This window comes from Oncorhynchus mykiss, chromosome 26 (assembly GCF_057628025.1).
Source record: "Oncorhynchus mykiss isolate SJ-2025 chromosome 26, ASM5762802v1, whole genome shotgun sequence".
In the NCBI taxonomy this organism is placed as follows: domain Eukaryota; kingdom Metazoa; phylum Chordata; class Actinopteri; order Salmoniformes; family Salmonidae; genus Oncorhynchus; species Oncorhynchus mykiss.
In genome coordinates, this window is record NC_143047.1 from 16,658,857 (window position 1) to 16,676,262 (window position 17,406).

Sequence of the window (17,406 nt, forward strand, 5' to 3'; positions counted from 1 at the left end):
TAGTTCAAGTACTCTTGATTTATAAACAAAACCAAACATTAGTATCAATGCAAAACATGGTACAAAAGACACAGTAACATATAGCTTCTGAAATGACTGCTCTTCTTTTGCTTTGGTCTCTCAAACTGGAAGGTGCAGACAACAGATGAAACAAACACCGTCTGACCGATTGATTTAAAAGTCCTTACGACAGAGCCTTTCTGGATATTCTGAGAAAGAGTCGACTCCTCTTCATCTAAAGACACAATGGCTCAGTCAGTCTCATCAAAGATAGGAAACAAGGTTACTATATTGGCACATAAGACATGGTCTTATTACAGTCTCAGTTAGAAAAGCATACACACGTTATATATATATATAAAAAAAATGGAATATCACATGAGTATTTACATAAAACATTAAGCCACCACACTTTAACAATGAGTTACTCTTTTAATAAAAAAAAATAATTTACATCACAAAAACAAACAAACTGTTATCCATGAGTCAAAACATTCATAGTGTATGTTTAAAAATAGAGGACATCACTTAAATATAAAATGTCAGGAAAATGTTTTGAACTTTAGTGTTTTTTCTCTCTTCCAATTTGTCTTGATAAGGAAAGGTCCTTTTATACATTGTTATAAAGTAATGCCTTTTGCCTGGCTGTTCGCTTCAGTAAGAAAATCTATAATTCTATATGGAGTGCATATTATAGAACTAAGTGCAAACAAATTGCCTTGTCATATTGTGCATTTTCAAAACCTCCGTTTTTGGTGGTTTAGACCTTTTGTCAAGCAGCAACACCTTTTCCTCATTGTAAAATATCTAATATAAATTCTCTTATATATTTTCGTTTATATATTGAACCCACAGTTTAAAATGGCCAGTGCTATTGCTTTTATCTATTTACAACTGAAATGGCTTAAACTATCCTTAGTGCTCAGCCATCCGTTTCAGCCATTTACTTTTCACTATAAGTGTTGATCCCTGTAGTAGTAACAAGGTACAGTACAGCGAGAGCTGACGGCAGAGACCAGGACACATTCATCAACTCCTAAAGCTGTCAGGCAGACTGCCTGAAGTCCTGCAAGGCAGCAGGATGGATGGATGTACGGCATAGCCTCCACTAACAGGCACTTAGATCACTGTGGTCCTCATGTTAAAGCCACTCCCATGGTGACTGAGCTGAATATGTACTGTATATATGTGCCCACGTCTCTGCCCTCAGCCACCTTGCTGCACTTAGTGTTAATGCAGTGACCTGACCACATCCCGACCACGCCCTGGCTGGGGAGTTCAGAGGTCACGCGTCGGAGATGCAGCTCTGGATCTTATCCATCCACTGATGGGCGCTCTGGGCATCCGAGGCGCAGAAGTTGTACACTCGCTTGGTGGTCTTCAGCTGGAATGACAACACCCAACCAATGGTTCAACAGTGACAGGAGAGGTGGATGTGACATACAGAGCCTGATAATGCCATGGCTGGAGTGTATTCTACCACAGAACACAGAAAAGATCACAAGATCACAAGCAGACAGAGGAATGGAGAACCAGAGAGACACTCACATCGAAGAAGGCCTTCTCACTGATGTGTTTAGGAGCTCCTATGGTGGGGGTGGCGATCAGAGCTGACTCCACCTCCGCCAGGTCAATGTGGCCCCGGCAGTTAGTGTCCTCCCCCGTGTCGTAGTACCTCAGCTGGGACAACACACACACACACATACATTTAACACCACTGGCATAGGAGTGGAGACATTGTCTGGAACAGACTGGTAGCAACATGCAACATGCTGTAATACTCACTTGGTGTTTTGTAATGTCTAAAACAAACCAGCGAGGTTTCCATCCTTTCAGCAGTGCTCCTCGTTTGTAAAGAATCCCCTCAAACGATCTGAAAAAAAAAACACCATTAAGATGAATTTAAAACATCTGCTTGGTAGAGAGATTCTGTCTATGTGTCAACGCTTTACAGAAGAGTTGGGTGAGGAAACAGGACTAATTGGAAGTCCCGGTCCCTGTTTGCCGTCTCAGTGCTGGGAGTGGAGACCCACCTGTTTTCCTCATTCTTGGGGGTGAACTGGTTGTAGAGTGTGGCGGCCCGGCGGTTGACCCCGTTAGTGGCAGTGGTGCTGCTGTCCTCCCCCAAGCCAGTGTCAGGCAGGTGCAGTATGGAACGTCTCTGGAACGCCTGCAGACTGGACGTGGGGATCAGCCCCGAGGTGGACGCAGACTGCTTGCGGAGCTGCAAAACAGACAAGACAGATGGAATAAGAAAAGCCATGAAACATTAGACAAAACATCCTCCCGATGGTCTGTCACAGATTGACGAGTCAAACAATGCTGTCTAGTTGAACTGTCCAGTAAACAAGAGTTCAGGGTAAGTGAGGTTTATGGGAAACAGGAGTCGGGGGCAGAGGAGAAAACATGGGAAAGTGTGTTGTGTTTGTCTTACATTTCCCTCCTGTTTGAGGTCCTCCTGGATACTGACTCGGACCCTCTCCAGAGTGGCCTGCCACCTCTCTGGTGCTTGGCTCATCTCCCCCTCCAGCCGCTCTATGTCCTGCAACAACAACAGGGCTCTCATCGGTGTCAGGCACATAGTCAGGCATGGATAACATCATCCCAGCTCAGACTTTTAGAACTCACAGCCAGGAGCTTGGTGATGGCGTCAGGCTGGGCGCGCCCCACACTGCTGTAGCAGGGCCACACGATCCTCCTCTTGCTGGTGGCGATGGTGTCCGTCTCCTCCATGCTCTCCGACCTGACAGCCAGCATCCTCCAGTCATAGGACGGGCCTGTGCACAGGGTCTCCCCTGTGAAGAAGTCCCACTTCCTCAAAGCAGGGATGCTAATAGAGGGCTTGAGCACCGGCTAAATAACATATGAAACAACAAAAAACAACTTATGATAATCTGATATGTTTACACAGATAACACATGAGACAAATATCTATTTTGGCTAGTTTGAAATCAAGTCTGTAGAGTAGAGTTCTTTCCCCAATGATGTGAATCTGTCCAATCTCTCAGTGAGCACACCACTGTCAACAGCCAGTGGGAAAGAATGCTGCCCACCGGACCTAACACTTCCCCGAGCACTTAATCACGTCGGGGCCCGGGGTGTACAAACACGCAGGCTGTTTGCCTCCACCTCCTACTGATTTATACGCCCCTGAAATAATGGGTACAGCCGCCGCGATCGCTGGCCAGCGGGAAGAGGATTTACGGTTCCCATGAACACAACTAACCCATTGGGATGGACTTTGAAGTTGAAGACCAGACATAGACAGGGTTAAACAGCAACATCAGAAAGTCCCTGTCAGGGAGTTGGAAGAGGCTAAGTGAGACGCTTCCTTTACGACCACAGATATTAAAAGATCCCGAACAACACTGATAAGAAACTGCTAACAGAGTTCAGCTGGGCTCTCCTGGGCCTGTGACTCACGGTCTTCATCGACATCAACAGTCTGCTACAGAACATTCAGCAGGACTGGGAGAGGAACACTGGAAGGTCATCGCAATAAGGCATCATCTGGTGCAAGAGAGTGGCAGACTGGCCATCCATCATTGTGGATGTCATCTGGGAGAGATCTGAAGTTTTAGCAGCTGGACTGGCTGCTCTGGAAAGTGTGAAGATCCCTGTGTATCTCTACTGAGGACGTCCAGAACAGGAGAACATGGGTGTGCGTAAGTGTGAGTCAGTGGGTGAACTAGAGAAAAGGCCATTGGGGATCTGGCTGACATACACAAACAGAATGAAGTACCAACACTACGTATCAGAGATGGCAGCAAACTTGCTTGGGGAGTTGCAACATACACGACACACAAACAAGCAGTCACCTCAGCCTCTGTGGGACTGTACAGGTAGTTGAAGAACAGTGGACTCCTCCGGTGCATTCTGCTGATACACTCCCAGATACAGACCCCCCTCCTGGTCTGCTTGTCTCCCGGCTTGTCCTCGAACAATGTGCCTTTTGAAGAGTGAGACAAAGACAAGGTTGTTCAACAGGCCGAGACACACTACCACTATCAGCTGACAAATCCCTGATCTAAGATAAGAGATAGGATCTAGGTAATTTAGAAGTGCTTCACAGCAACATGTCAGTATCCTGAAATACCTGACCCATTACACTATCATTACACACTATCATTTCACAGACAGAACAGTAGTTTCAACACTCTGCCTGTTGAATCCCGCAACTCTGCCAAAGACTTTAAATACAGATACAGATCTTAATGGCATTACTGTTAAATCATCCCTTTACACTGTATTTGTACTATACCGACCATGCTCCAGGCGTTCGTAGTCGGAGTCCAGGAGGAAGTTCTTGAAGCGGTTGGAGATGTAGTGGTATGCCAGGAACTTCAGATAGTGCTGATTAAACTCAAATTCCAAGGGGCACTGGTCCTGGATCTGCAATGAGGAGAGATGGCGAGAGAGATGGCGAGAGAGAGGTGGCGAGAGATAGAGAGAGAGAAAGGTGACACATTGTGATGGCTGGAGCATGTTCCTGTGTTATGACTACAGATGGGTCCGTTATGACTACATACACTCCCCATTACTGGCAGAATTAAATGGAGACCAGGGAGCAAAGGCCAGTGACTGACATCATCACTCTCAGACAAAAGCAGGGCCGAGCTAGAAGGCAGCGGTCCAGCAATGTGCAGCAGTGGCCAAGCGAGAGGACCTTGCCGCTCTTTTGCATGTTTTGGGCCACCTGGGCGTACTGGCGAAAACAACAGCTGTGTCTGAGATGAGGAACTTCTATTTTCAGAAACTCATCAAACTCCCTCTCCCCCTGTTTATCGCACTTCGGCCCTAGAGAACCTCTGTCAGGCCTCCTTGGCAGACGCCCCTCCAGTTACAAAAGACAAACTCAGAAACTATGTGTTGATGTAAGTGTATGGGAGTTGGCCTGCCGGACCCTGGGGGAGACAGAAAACACAACGTTCTCTAAAGTTAGCATTTGAGCATGTAAAACCCAATCCACTTCAGCTGCACCCTCCTCCCCTCCTCCTCACCCTGCCTTCCGAGGTGAGAGACTTTTAATCCCCACAACAGCAATTTTCCCACTCGGTGCTCTTAACACTGAGGAAATGCATAGGGGATGGTGAAAAACACTAGCACGGAAAAGCACAGCACTGACCGTGGGGTTCACAGACCATCTGGGCAACAGCCCTGCAGCTGAAACTCCCCAGCGTACAACTCTGTCTAAATTACTTATCCGATGTGGGGATTGCAGAGTACAAAAAATCAACCGAGTCCATAGATAATGACAGCTGAGTCTCTCTCCTCCTCCGCCTCCTCTTCTCTTCTCTGAAGGAATGTGATGAGCTCACGGAGGAGGTATGGTGGGAGGGAGGGAAGGGGTTGAAGAGGGGTGTGGACGGGGGGTAATGAAAGGGGTGTGGGACTCGGAGGTGGGTGTGCAAGGCTTGCCTGGTGCACGCAGTCCAGGAACTGCAGAAAGATGGGCGTGAAACCACTGCCCTGGCTGCTGGGGGTCAGGTTGGAGCGCTGGCTGAACTTGTGGCCGAAGGACAGCCACTCCTTCTCCAGCAGCACCTGGAAGCCCTCCAGAGTCCGGTAGAACGGGTCACTCAGCAGCTGGACCAGGGACACCACCTGGAGGGAGAGAGAAAGGGAGAGGGAGAAAGAGAGAGAACATCGGCAAGAGAGACACAGAGAGAAAGAAAAAGGAGAGAGAGAGAGAGAGAGAGAGCGAGAGAGAGAAAGAAGGAGAGAGAGAAAGAGAGAGAGAGAGAGAGAGAGCGAGAGAGAGAGAGAGAGAAAGAGAGAGAGACACGGGGGGAGTTAGAGGGTGGGAATGAAATAAAACTCTTGAAGTCTTTTAAAACTCCGAAGACTGACTAAGCTGCCAACTGTCAACGGCGTGACAAGGACTTAGGATTTCTGTGACAGAGGGGTAGGTGACGAGGAGAGGTCTCCATTGACCCCGTTTTCCAAACCAGTAACCTCTGTTCTCCCTGGTCTGTGGTTACACTACCTTTCCTGTCTGTGGTTTGAATCCTCTCCCTCTATATGCAGTGGGACGGTTATGGCTGATATCTGTAAGAGCGTGTCGTCTGACTGCACACATGTTGCCGGCACTTGGCCTGGATCCCTCTCTGTGTCAGCTAACCGATGAACCCTGATGCATGTGGAATGAATGAGGGAAACAGATTGCACTCCCTCTCTAGAGCACCACTGTACCCTCCAAAAAAACAGAGCAGGCTTTGCAGGCTTTCTGGAGTTGGTGAAAAGTCCTCTTCATCACAGCCCAGCAGTCCTCCCCAGTACAGACCTAAGCTCCTAAATGACCATAGCACCATCACTGAAGAGGGGGCTATTAGAAAGGAAAGAGGGGAGAGCGAGAAACACAGGGATCTGCTTCTCCTCTGCTGGGTGTCTATGAGTTGGTCAGGAGATGAAGAGCCAAGGCATATGGAGCCCATTTCCTGGAGCAAGGCTGATCAGGCCCCACCGTGATGAGCAAGATGTTCTGGGCCTGACACGTGCCAGGCACGGGAAGCGAGGCTACACTGGTGCTTTTACACGACAGCCATGGGCTTTACGGGCCCAGTAAACACATTGGGAGGCCACGCGCACAATGCCATCCCCAATAACACACGCTCACTTAACAGGTTGGCATGGAAAATGTGAGCTCACAGTGCAAAAATGTGACAAAACGCTGAGTGAACATTTCAGCATGGTGTACTAACCAGGTTGTCTGGTAGTGTAGTGCCAGAACAACTTTGGAAATAAGTCGTTGAAACTAAAGGCGTAGCTGTGTATTAGACCTGACGACGTGATGACCTATTTCCTTACCTGTAAGTGTAGACCAGGGTTGTCAAACTCATTTTGCCATGGAGGCTGCATACAGTCTTCAACGAGGTCCCGGAGGGAAAATGTGTTATATGTAGTCAAAATTGGCCTCTATAACCATCGTTTAAAAAAAATTATATACGCTCCCCGACTGTCTAGCTTTCATTTCATTGATATACTACCGTTTAAAAGATTGGGGTCAAGTAACATCAAATTGATAAGAAATACAGTGTAGATTTAGTTAATGTTGTAAATGACTATTGTAGCTGGAAACGGCAGATTTTTTTTATGGAATATCTACATAGACATACAGAGGCCCATTATCACCAACCATCACTCCTTTGTTTCAATGGCACGTTGTGTTAGCTCATCCAAGTTTATCATTTTAAAAGGATAATTGATCATTAGAAAACCATTTTGCAATTATGTTAGCACAGCTGAAAACTGTTGTTCTGATTAAAGAAGCAATAAAACTGTCCTTCTTTAGACTAGTTGCGTATCTGGAGCATCAGCATTTGTGGGTTCGATTACAGGCTCCAAATGGCTAGAAACAAAGAACTTTCTTCTGAAACTCGTCAGTCTATTCTTGTTCTGAGAAATTAAGGCTATTTCATGTGAGAAATTGCCAAGAAACTGAAGATTTCATACAACGCTGTGCACAACTCTCTTCACAGAACAGTGTAAACTGACTCTAACCAGAATAGAAAGAGGAGTGGGAGGCCCCGGTGCACAACTGAGCAAGAGGACAAGTACACTAGAGTGTCTAGATTGAGAAACAGATGCCTCACAAGTCCTCAACTGGCAGCTTCATTAAATAGTGCCCGCAAAACACCAGTCTCAACGTCAACAGTGAAGAGGCAACTCCATTATGCTGGCCTTCTAGGCAGAGTTGCAAAGAAAAAGTAATATCTCAGACTGGCCAATAAAAATAAAAGTTTAAGATGGGCAAAAGAACAGACACTGGACAGAGGAACTCTGCCTAGAAGGCCAGCATCCCGGGGGTCGCCTACCACATGTTCCCTGTAACGCACAGTGTTGAGATTGTCTGTAATGACAACAGGCTCAGTTCGATGATGCTATGACACACCGCCCCAGACCATGACGGAACCTCCACCTCCAAATCGATCCCGCTCCAGAGTACAGGCCTCGGTGTAACACTCATTCCTTCGACAATAAACGCGAATCCGACCATCACCCCTGGTGAGACAGTACCGCGACTAGTCAGTGAAGAGCACTTTTTGCCAGTCCTGTCTGATCCAGCAACGGTGGGTTTGTGCCCATAGGCGACATTGTTGCCGGTGATGTCTGGCGAGGACCTGCCTTACAACAAGCCTACAAGCCCTCAGTCCAGCCTCTCTCAGCCTATTGTGGACAGTCTGAGCACTGATGGAGGGATTGTGCATTCCTGGTGTAACTCGGGCAGTTGTTGTTGCCATCCTGTACCTGTCCCGCAGGTGTGATGTTTAGATGTACCGATCCTGTGCAGGTGTTACACGTGGTCTGCGATCAGCTGTCCGTCATGTCTCCCTGTATCGCTGTCTTAGGCGTCTCACAGTACGGACATTGCAATTTATTACCCTGGCCACATCTGCAGTCCTCATGCCTCCTTGCAGCATGCTTAAGGCACGTTCACGCAGATGAGCAGGGACCCTGAGCATCTTTCTTTTGGTATTTTTAGAAAGTCAGTAGAAAGGCCTCTTTAGTGTCGTAAGTTTTCATAACTGTGACCTTAATTGCCTACAGTCTGTAAGATGTTAGTGTTTTAACAACCGTTCCACAGGTGCATGTTCATTAATTGTTTATGGTTCTTTGAACAAGCATGGGAAACAGTGTTTAAACCCTTTACAATAAAGAGCTGTGAAGTTATTTGGATTTTACGAGTTATCTTTGAAAGACAGGGTCCTGAAAAGGGGATTTTTTTTTTGCGGAGTTATATATACAGTATATCACAAAAGTGAGTACACCCCTCACATTTTTGTAAATATTTGAGTATTTCTTTTCATGTGACAACACTGAAGAAATTACACTTTGCTACACTGTAAAGTAGTGAGTGTACAGCTTGTATAACAGTGTACATTTGCTGTCCCCTCAAAAATAACTCAACACACAGCCATTAATGTCTAAACCACTGGCAACAAAAGTGAGTACACCCCTAAGTGAAAATGTCCAAATTGGGCCTAATTAGCCATTTTCCCTCCCCGGTGTCATGTGACTCGTTAGTGTTACAAGGTCTCAGGTGTGAATGGGGAGCAGGTGTGTTAAATTTGGTGTCATCTCTCTCACATTTCCTCATACTGACTGGTCACTGGAAGTTCAACATGGCACCTCATGGCAAAGAACTCTCTGAGGATCTGAAAAAAAGAAGTGTTGCTCTACATAAGATGGCCTGGGCTATAAGAAGATTGCCAAGACCCTGAAACTGAGCTGCAGCACGGTGGCCAAGACCATACAGCGGTTTAACTGGACAGGTTCCACTCAGAACAGGCCTCGCCATGGTCGACCAAAGAGGTTGAGTGCATGTGCTCAGCGCCATATCCAGAGGTTGTCTTTGGGAAATAGACATATGAGTGCTGCCAGCATTGCTGCAGGGGTTGAAGGGGTGGGAGTCAGCCTGTCAGTGCTCAGACCATAAGCCGTACACTGCATCAAATTGATCTGCATGGCTGTCGTCCCGGAAGGAAGCCTCTTCTAAAATGATGCACAAGAAAGCCCGCAAATAGTTTGCTGAAGACAAGCAGACTAAGGACATAGATTACTGGAACCATGTCCTGTGGTCTGATGAGACCAAGATAAACTTATTTGGTTCAGATGGTGTCAAGCGTGTGTGGCGGCAACCAGGTGAGGAGTACAAAGACAAGTGTGTCTTGCCTACAGTCAAGCATGGTGGTGGGAGTGTCATGGTCTGGGGCTGCATGAGTGCTGCCGGCACTGGGGAGCTACAGTTCATTGAGGGAACCATGAATGCCAACGTGTACTGTGACATACTGAAGCAGAGCATGATCCCCTCCCTTCGCAGACTGGGCCGCAGGGTAGTATTCCAACATGATAACGACCCCAAACACACCTCCAAGACGACCACTGCCTTGCTAAAGAAGCTGAGGGTAAAGGTGATGGACTGGCCAAGCATGTCTCCAGACCTAAACCCTATTGAGCATCTGTGGAGCATCCTCAAACAGAAGGTGGAGGAGTGCAAGGTCTCTAACATCCACCAGCGCTGTGATGTCGTCATGGAGGAGTGGAATAGGACTCCAGTGACATCCTGTGAAGCTCTGGTGAACTCCCTGCTCAAGAGGGTTAAGGCAGTGATGGAAAATGATGGTGGCCACACAAAATATTGACACTTTGGGCCCAATTTGGACATTTTTTTAGGGGTGTACTCACTTTTGTTGCCAGCGGTTTAGATATTAATGGCTGTGTGTTGAGTTATTTTGAGGGGACAGCAAATTTACACTGTTATACAAGCTGTACACTCACTACTTTAGAGTGTAGCAAAGTGTCATTTCTTCAGTGTTGTCACATGAAAAGATATACTCAAATATTTACAAAAATGTGAGGGGTGTACTCACTTTTGTGATATACTGTATATACACACACAAACACTTTTTAAATCAAACCACCCGTGGGGCAGAATTGGACCTCGGCCCGTATGTTTGACACACCGGGTGTAGACGTTTCACCTGTCAGTTGCAGCCAAGATGTCTCTCTTTTCCTTTTCTTCCCACTCTCTCCTACCCTCCCAGTCCCTCTCCTACCCTCCTTCACCCAGTCCCCCTCTCTCTCCTACCCTCCCAGTCCCTCTCCTACCCTCCTACACCCAGTCCCCCTCTCTCTCCTACCCTCCCAGTCCCTCTCCTACCCTCCTACACCCAGTCCCCCTCTCTCTCCTACATCCCCAGTCCCTCTCCTACCCTCCTACACCCAGTCCCCCTCTCTCTCCTACCCTCCCAGTCCCTCTCCTACCCTCCTACACCCAGTCCCCCTCTCTTTCCTACCCTCCCAGTCCCTCTCCTACCCTCCTACACCCAGTCCCCCTCTCTCTCCTACCCTCCCAGTCCCTCTCCTACCCTCCTACACCCAGTCCCCCTCTCTCTCCTACCCTCCCAGTCCCTCTCCTACCCTCCTACACCCAGTCCCCCTCTCTCTCCTACCCTCCCAGTCCCTCTCCTACCCTCCTACACCCAGTCCCCCTCTCTCTCCTACATCCCCAGTCCCTCTCCTACCCTCCTACACCCAGTCCCCCTCTCTCTCCTACCCTCCCAGTCCCTCTCCTAAACCCAGTCCCCCTCTCTCTCCTACATCCCCAGTCCCTCTCTTCCACTACTCCTGCTGGGGGAGAGGCAGTGTGTGTGTGTGCTCGTGAGGCTCACCTGTGTGGTGATGTCCCAGCCATCCTCCAGACTCAGCAGGACTGACGAGCCACTGTCCAGCAGCTCCACCAGAATCAGGGCCAACTGCAGGAGCTTGTGAAGCTGCAGGGAACACACACACACACACACACACACACACACACACACACACACACACACACACACACACACACACACACACACACACACACACACACACACACAGTCAGTTCATGCCGTTAAGCTGTTCCTGTGAAGACGGTGTGGAGCCTGAGCAGGGCTTCTCCCAGATAATACTGTTCTGTAGTTTATGACACATTTAATGCAGGGCCATACGCTGCGAGGGTCACTATGATAACAATTTGGTAGTTCTCCCATGTCTGTTTGTATCGTTATCATTTCCCTTGGAAAATAAGCTTATTGGATGAGGAGAGAATATAGGATGAGGTCAGAGTCACACAGAAAGAACATGGAGAGCACGCCGCTAGCTCGTTGTCACAGATCTCTCACTGAGGGTCAGTGAGTTGTTGTGGAAACCGTAGGAGGGTGTGTATGCATGTGTATTGGTGAGTGTGTGTTTGTGTATTTGATGGGAGCTCACCTGAAGGATCCACTCAGAGTCCTCCAGGGCTTTGAGGAAGGAGTCCTGCGTGTCTGAAGACGTAGCGCTCGGAGCACAGGCCCTCAGCAGCTTCTTAAAGGCACCTTTGATCTGGCGCGTGTCAGCAAAGTCCACAGGCACCAGTTCACAGTTCAGAGTAGAGTCCAGTTTGAAGCCCTGACAAAACAGGAGAAATGTCAATGAAAATTAACAGTCCCCGAGAGTCAACTATCACAGGTAGACACAGACATTAAAATAACACTCTGAAAGACCGATTAAAAGACACCTGAAACTGACTGACAGAAATAAACAAATGTTTAAAGCAGAAGACAAAGATAGGGAACATATTAAATACTCGGGACGTACTGTATGAGGTAAAAATAGGGCTTCTGTTATGAAATGAAGTAGAAGTTTCATTTAAGAGAAGACTGTCTCTGTCAATGTGGCCACTGGCCAATCACAGCCACCCGCACAGCTGGCGACTCCACCACGCTCACATTTATTTATAACCTCTTCTAGCCAAGGAAAAGAATATCAATTTCACATTCAACACACACACACATTGCTCCACTCGAACAAGTCACTGAAACGAGAAGAACGTTCCAACAACAGTCCAAATGTAATATTATCAGAGATGTGGGACTGTATTAATAATAAATCATCATTTTGATTATATGGCAATCAAGAGTCCCCTTATCAGTTTGGAAATGTAGTCTGCTGGAACAAAAGAGTGGTTACACATTCTAGAATGGAGTGACCTGATTCCCCATCCTGTAAAAATGTACCAGCCCTCACATAGACAAATACTCCATAACTCTGTGGAACAGTCTAGCCAGACCCCTACTGAGAATTTCACCTGAAGGTCCCAATAACAACAAAGCTTTACGTTGAACACACACACACACACACACACACACACACACACACACACACACACACACACACACACACACACACACACTCTATGGACTCATCATCCCCTAAAAGTTTGGACCCAGCTCTCGTCTTACCCTGAGGTGGGACTTCTCTCCAAAAATGTAGAGGGCAGCCTGCTGTTTGAGGAGCTGGGCATGCAGGCTCTCGCTGCCTTCAGGGGGCGCCAAATCCTTCCCTGCCAGCCTGGCACCAACATCGGTTGCAGAAGGGTGCTGGCTGAAGCGGCTGCTGGAACGCAGGCTGGCCCAGACACCTGCAACAACACAGAGAGAGAGAGAGAGAAGTACAGTTAGAGTTGGCACTGCAGGCCTATAGAGGGCTGGAACACACAGGCGCTAACTAGCCTGGTTCAATACTCATGTGCTCCTCTGTCGTTATCTTTGACATGACAGTGTATGACCACAGAGAGGGGTTGGTTAAGCACAAACAGCCGAGACAACCATACTGGGGAAACAGATAACGGAATGATAATGACAGAATGGCACATAGCGACATGAAGACTACACCATATTGACACATTGAAGAATAGAATTCGGACTCAAATCTACGGGCACAGATCTATTAATTCACTAATCCAAGGGGAAGAAACTGAACGATGCTGATTTCTCTTTGACAAACCACTCCCACCAAGATACCTACAATAAAGATCTGTATATGATAGAACCTTTTGTGATAAACCACACTTCCTCTGATTTGCTTATGCTGTTGTTACTGCCCCTAGGGGCCCTGTCTGAGCCAGGCTGTAGATCAGGAAAAGGACACCACATTTAGCGTTTAAGCAGCTTTGGCTTGGAGTACATCGTCCAATTAAACTGCCGGATATCAATTACAACAATTTATAGTGAGCTCTCAACCAATCAAACCATCAACCAATAGACAGGTAACTTACATTCTAAATCCTATCTCGGCTTGAGACGGCTAGACACACATTGAATACACTGCAGAGGTTAAGCCACAGAGGCCTCCTTCCCGAGCTGCCTGTCATGACTGAGCTGGGCCAACAGTACCTCCCTCAGGGCCAAGACTGCTGACTGACCACATCCACAACTGCTGAGACATCACATTCAGTGACAAGTGGCCCACATTTACCCTGAAGTGGACCACAGTCAGATTATTTTCCAGCAGAGAAGAACCACAGCCTTGCCCAAGCGTACCAAAAGAGGAAGCAATGGGTGAAACTAGGAATCTCTACAGAGATACTCCTTATTACTCAAAAGAGAGATGAGCACACAGGATACATTTTTAACTGTTACAGAGGCATGAGTGTGGGTTACATAGAATCAATGACCAGGAAATAAGAAGATGATGTTAATGAAGAGGGTTGGAGAAAGAGAGGGGGGAGATCTGAAGAGAGTAGACATATCCACTATACCTTGATTTTGGATTCTCCCCTTAGTGGCAGGTTTTTGGTTTGAGTGAGTGAATAGCTTATCTCTGTACCCAAGCACTGGCAGGTAATGGATGCGGGGTGAGGGGGGCACAGAAAGATCACAACATCAGAAGGACATAACATACCAGCACACACTCAATCCCCCAACCGTAGGGGCAACATAGTGCCACACACAGTCATAAGGTTACCTGGGGGGTTACATCAAGGGACCAGGACATGGTTTGACTATGTTTGTTTATTCCATGTGCAACTCTGTGTTGTTGTTTGTGTCGCACTGCTTTGCTTTATCTTGGCCAGGTCGCAGTTGTAACTGAGCACTTGTTCTCAACTGGCCTACCTGGTTAAATAAAGGTGAAATTAAATTAAAATGAGGAGCTAGGCTCCAGACTTAAGAGACCAACAGGGTTGGATGGTGGAAAGATATGAAAACCAAAGGAAAATATGAATTTGCAATTCAGCCTTGAGATGAACAGGATGGAGGTAACATGCATGACATTGTAGACCATTGAGTTAAACACTTTATAAACTAAACACGCTGAAAATAAACAAGGACATAGCACACGCAGCATAGCACACGCAATCAAAATGTCGTGCCAACCAAGAGCTCCCAATCCAGAGAACTGAAAGAGCTGTCTTTATTTCCTCCTTCCTTACTGCTGATGCGCTCTTAAAAGTGGCAGCACATGGTGAAGGCTCCGTGCAGGGTTCCACCACAATGTTGCTTAAAAACGATGATGAATATCCCACAGAAGCCATGCTACTGGAAATATTTGAAGATTATTAAGAAGACAAATCAAACTCCACTTAATGCAGCTGGCAATGACCCTGAAAGTCACCTTTGGGTATAGCAATCTTGTGTTTAAATATTACAGGAACTGTGGCAACTAACCTAACAATACACTTATGCACTTCAACTTCCAGAGAAGACTTCTCTCAAACCATGATGCAGACAGCTGCATGCCAATAACAGACATCTTATAATTTCCAGAAAATCTAGGACACATCTTCACTGGGCATACCAGACTACTAGGTCACATTTATTTGGTAAGATACAACTAGGCCATGTTCAATAAGAGTTAAGAGATCAACAGATGAATTAGCATGAATCAATAAACAGATCAACCTCCTTGTTAATATTACACTAACGATGGGATGTCGGAGACCACAGCATGTGCTATATTTGAAACGGAAACTGCTCAGTGTATTGAACTGGGCCATGCACAGTCATTTGCCTAACGTGTCATTCCACCCCATACCATTACTGTAAACGGTCAGAAAATGCACGTGGATTTCACAGGAGTTATGTGCTCCTCCTATAGGATGTTTACCATGTTGAAGTGGAAATGTGTCAATCTGTTCATATGAAGTTGTGACCTACTAGCATAGTGCACGAGCGGGGCACATCTGCTACCCTAACGAACATGTAGCACACAGACCATCGCCATGTGTATTAATGGCAAATAAAGCTGAGTCATAGACCAAAAGGGGGCCAGTTTATTTCCAGAACTGCGGTTGCAGTGTGATATACTGGACTTTGAGGAAGTGACACGTGGGCACAGCACTCACCTCCTCTGGCAAAGCTGTTGGAGAAGGGCATGTCCAAATGGACGGGAGCCATCTTTGGTATTCTAGATGTCCTCCTTTCACTGCCTGAAGAGGACACACAGGCATGAAACGGGGATAACACCACCATTCAGCTGTAACCAGGACAAACACAGTAACACAGACCCAGAGAGGACAGGGAATGAAAACCATGCCTGGATGACTAACCATCTATATTTGTCAGACACAGCATCTGAGAACATAACTACCCAACAGTGTGTCTCAGATACTTCCCAAAATGGACACAGACCTGGGAGATTAGGCCAGATTGACCGCAAACAGGGATTATTTAAGAGTTAAATGAGGCGAGCGAACAGAGTTGCATTACCTACATTTAGGAAAAATACTGATCGCTGTGTTTCAAATTAGGCCTAAGCCTTGGGCTCACACTCGACAATCGTGTCCCGTTGCTTAAGTTCCAATCAGCGGATCAGAACATAATCAGAAAGTCTGAAGCTATCAAGCCTTGGGAATCCTATTTTCCCCTTTAAGACTATTTGATCCCTGCAGACGTAGATCTTAAAGCTGGGAGATGGATGCCATTGACATTGATTCAGGGTGTGTTTTGATCCAGTTCCCAGAGACTAAAGATCTATTGTGGTTACATGGGAAACAGAATCCCGCTGACTTTGCGTAGGGTATGTACTGGTCACACAGCTCTCTGGACTTCCACTCGGCGGTGGGGTGAAGTCTGGGGAGATGGATGGAGGGTGACCCCTGAGTGTCCTGTTCCTCTTACATAACCACAACATTGTGCCGCAGTTCCTTCCAAACACAACGGATACAACATAAATAACAGGCAGCGGCCTAGAGGAAACCTCACTAAGATAATCAGCAGAATAAAACTGAAGGAACGAGAACAAACACACAAAAACAATAGTGACAAGAGTGGGAAAAATACCACCAGTCTAGAGCAGGACAGAATCCAGAGCGGAGCCCATAGCAGAACAGAGCCCAGAGCAGAACAGAGCAGGGGATACCTGGTGAGAGGCCGATGAGAGAGCGGTTGGACAGAGTGTTGCTGCCGTTCAGTTTGAAGTAGACGGGGATGGAGTTGAGGATGGCCTGTAGATACTTCTCCTGCTCCAGACTACTGGACAACTCTGAAGAGTTGGCAGGGGCTAGAGGGAGAGGACACCAGTCATTAGACATATTCATCCTCAATGGTCCAAATTGTATAACATGACTGTGTAATGCAAGTCCTTTAAATTCCATACGGTGTATGCCTAACGAGAATGGTATCAAAAGGTTTCTACAGGTGTGTGTAAGTAATGTACAGTACCAGTCAAAAGTTTGGACACACCTACTCATTCAAGAGTTTTTCTACACTGTAGAATAATAGTTCTAATTCTAATCCAAGATGGCGTAGTCAAACGTCTTTTGTCTTGTCATACATATTTTTTCCACGCATATATTTTGTATATTTTTCTTAACGTCAACTTCAACATACTCTCCTGCAATCCGCCTCACCCAATGTGGTATAGATCTGCTATTTTCTTTACTTTTGAACCGGAACCCCCAACAGAAGCTAGCCAGCTAACTAGCTAGTAGTCAGCTAGCCACTGCTAGCGGTCATCAGCTACCTTTAGCCCGGACAACTCTCGCCAGTCTGCACAGCGCGACTCAAACCAGAGCAAATCGGACTTATTTTTCTCCATATCTCTGGATTCCTACCGCAAGCTCTGAACCTTTCCACCTGGATCATCGCAGCTGAAGAGGCCCATCGG

General features: G+C 46.9%; 1 protein-coding gene across 5 annotated transcripts in view; it reads right to left on the reverse strand.

Annotated features, from left to right (window-relative positions):
- The window catches only part of LOC110506476 (myotubularin-related protein 13), a 150,985-nt gene continuing 133,579 nt past the window's right edge, over positions 1-17,406 (reverse strand). For 2 of the 5 annotated variants that reach the window (XM_090222253.1, XM_090222257.1), the window contains 15 exons: positions 16,660-16,800; positions 15,644-15,727; positions 14,060-14,134; positions 12,762-12,940; positions 11,752-11,928; positions 11,172-11,273; positions 5,419-5,604; positions 4,266-4,392; positions 3,819-3,949; positions 2,629-2,853; positions 2,435-2,542; positions 2,034-2,224; positions 1,786-1,873; positions 1,549-1,680; positions 1-1,384 (listed from right to left, as the gene is read on the reverse strand). In XM_090222253.1, the coding sequence (XP_090078379.1) occupies positions 1,286-1,384; positions 1,549-1,680; positions 1,786-1,873; positions 2,034-2,224; positions 2,435-2,542; positions 2,629-2,853; positions 3,819-3,949; positions 4,266-4,392; positions 5,419-5,604; positions 11,172-11,273; positions 11,752-11,928; positions 12,762-12,940; positions 14,060-14,134; positions 15,644-15,727; positions 16,660-16,800 (2,045 nt within the window). In that variant the 3' untranslated portion in view covers positions 1-1,285. The remainder of the gene's footprint in view (positions 1,385-1,548; positions 1,681-1,785; positions 1,874-2,033; positions 2,225-2,434; positions 2,543-2,628; positions 2,854-3,818; positions 3,950-4,265; positions 4,393-5,418; positions 5,605-11,171; positions 11,274-11,751; positions 11,929-12,761; positions 12,941-14,059; positions 14,135-15,643; positions 15,728-16,659; positions 16,801-17,406) is intronic. The other 3 variants (XM_090222255.1, XM_090222254.1, XM_090222256.1) reach the window with 3 other exon arrangements.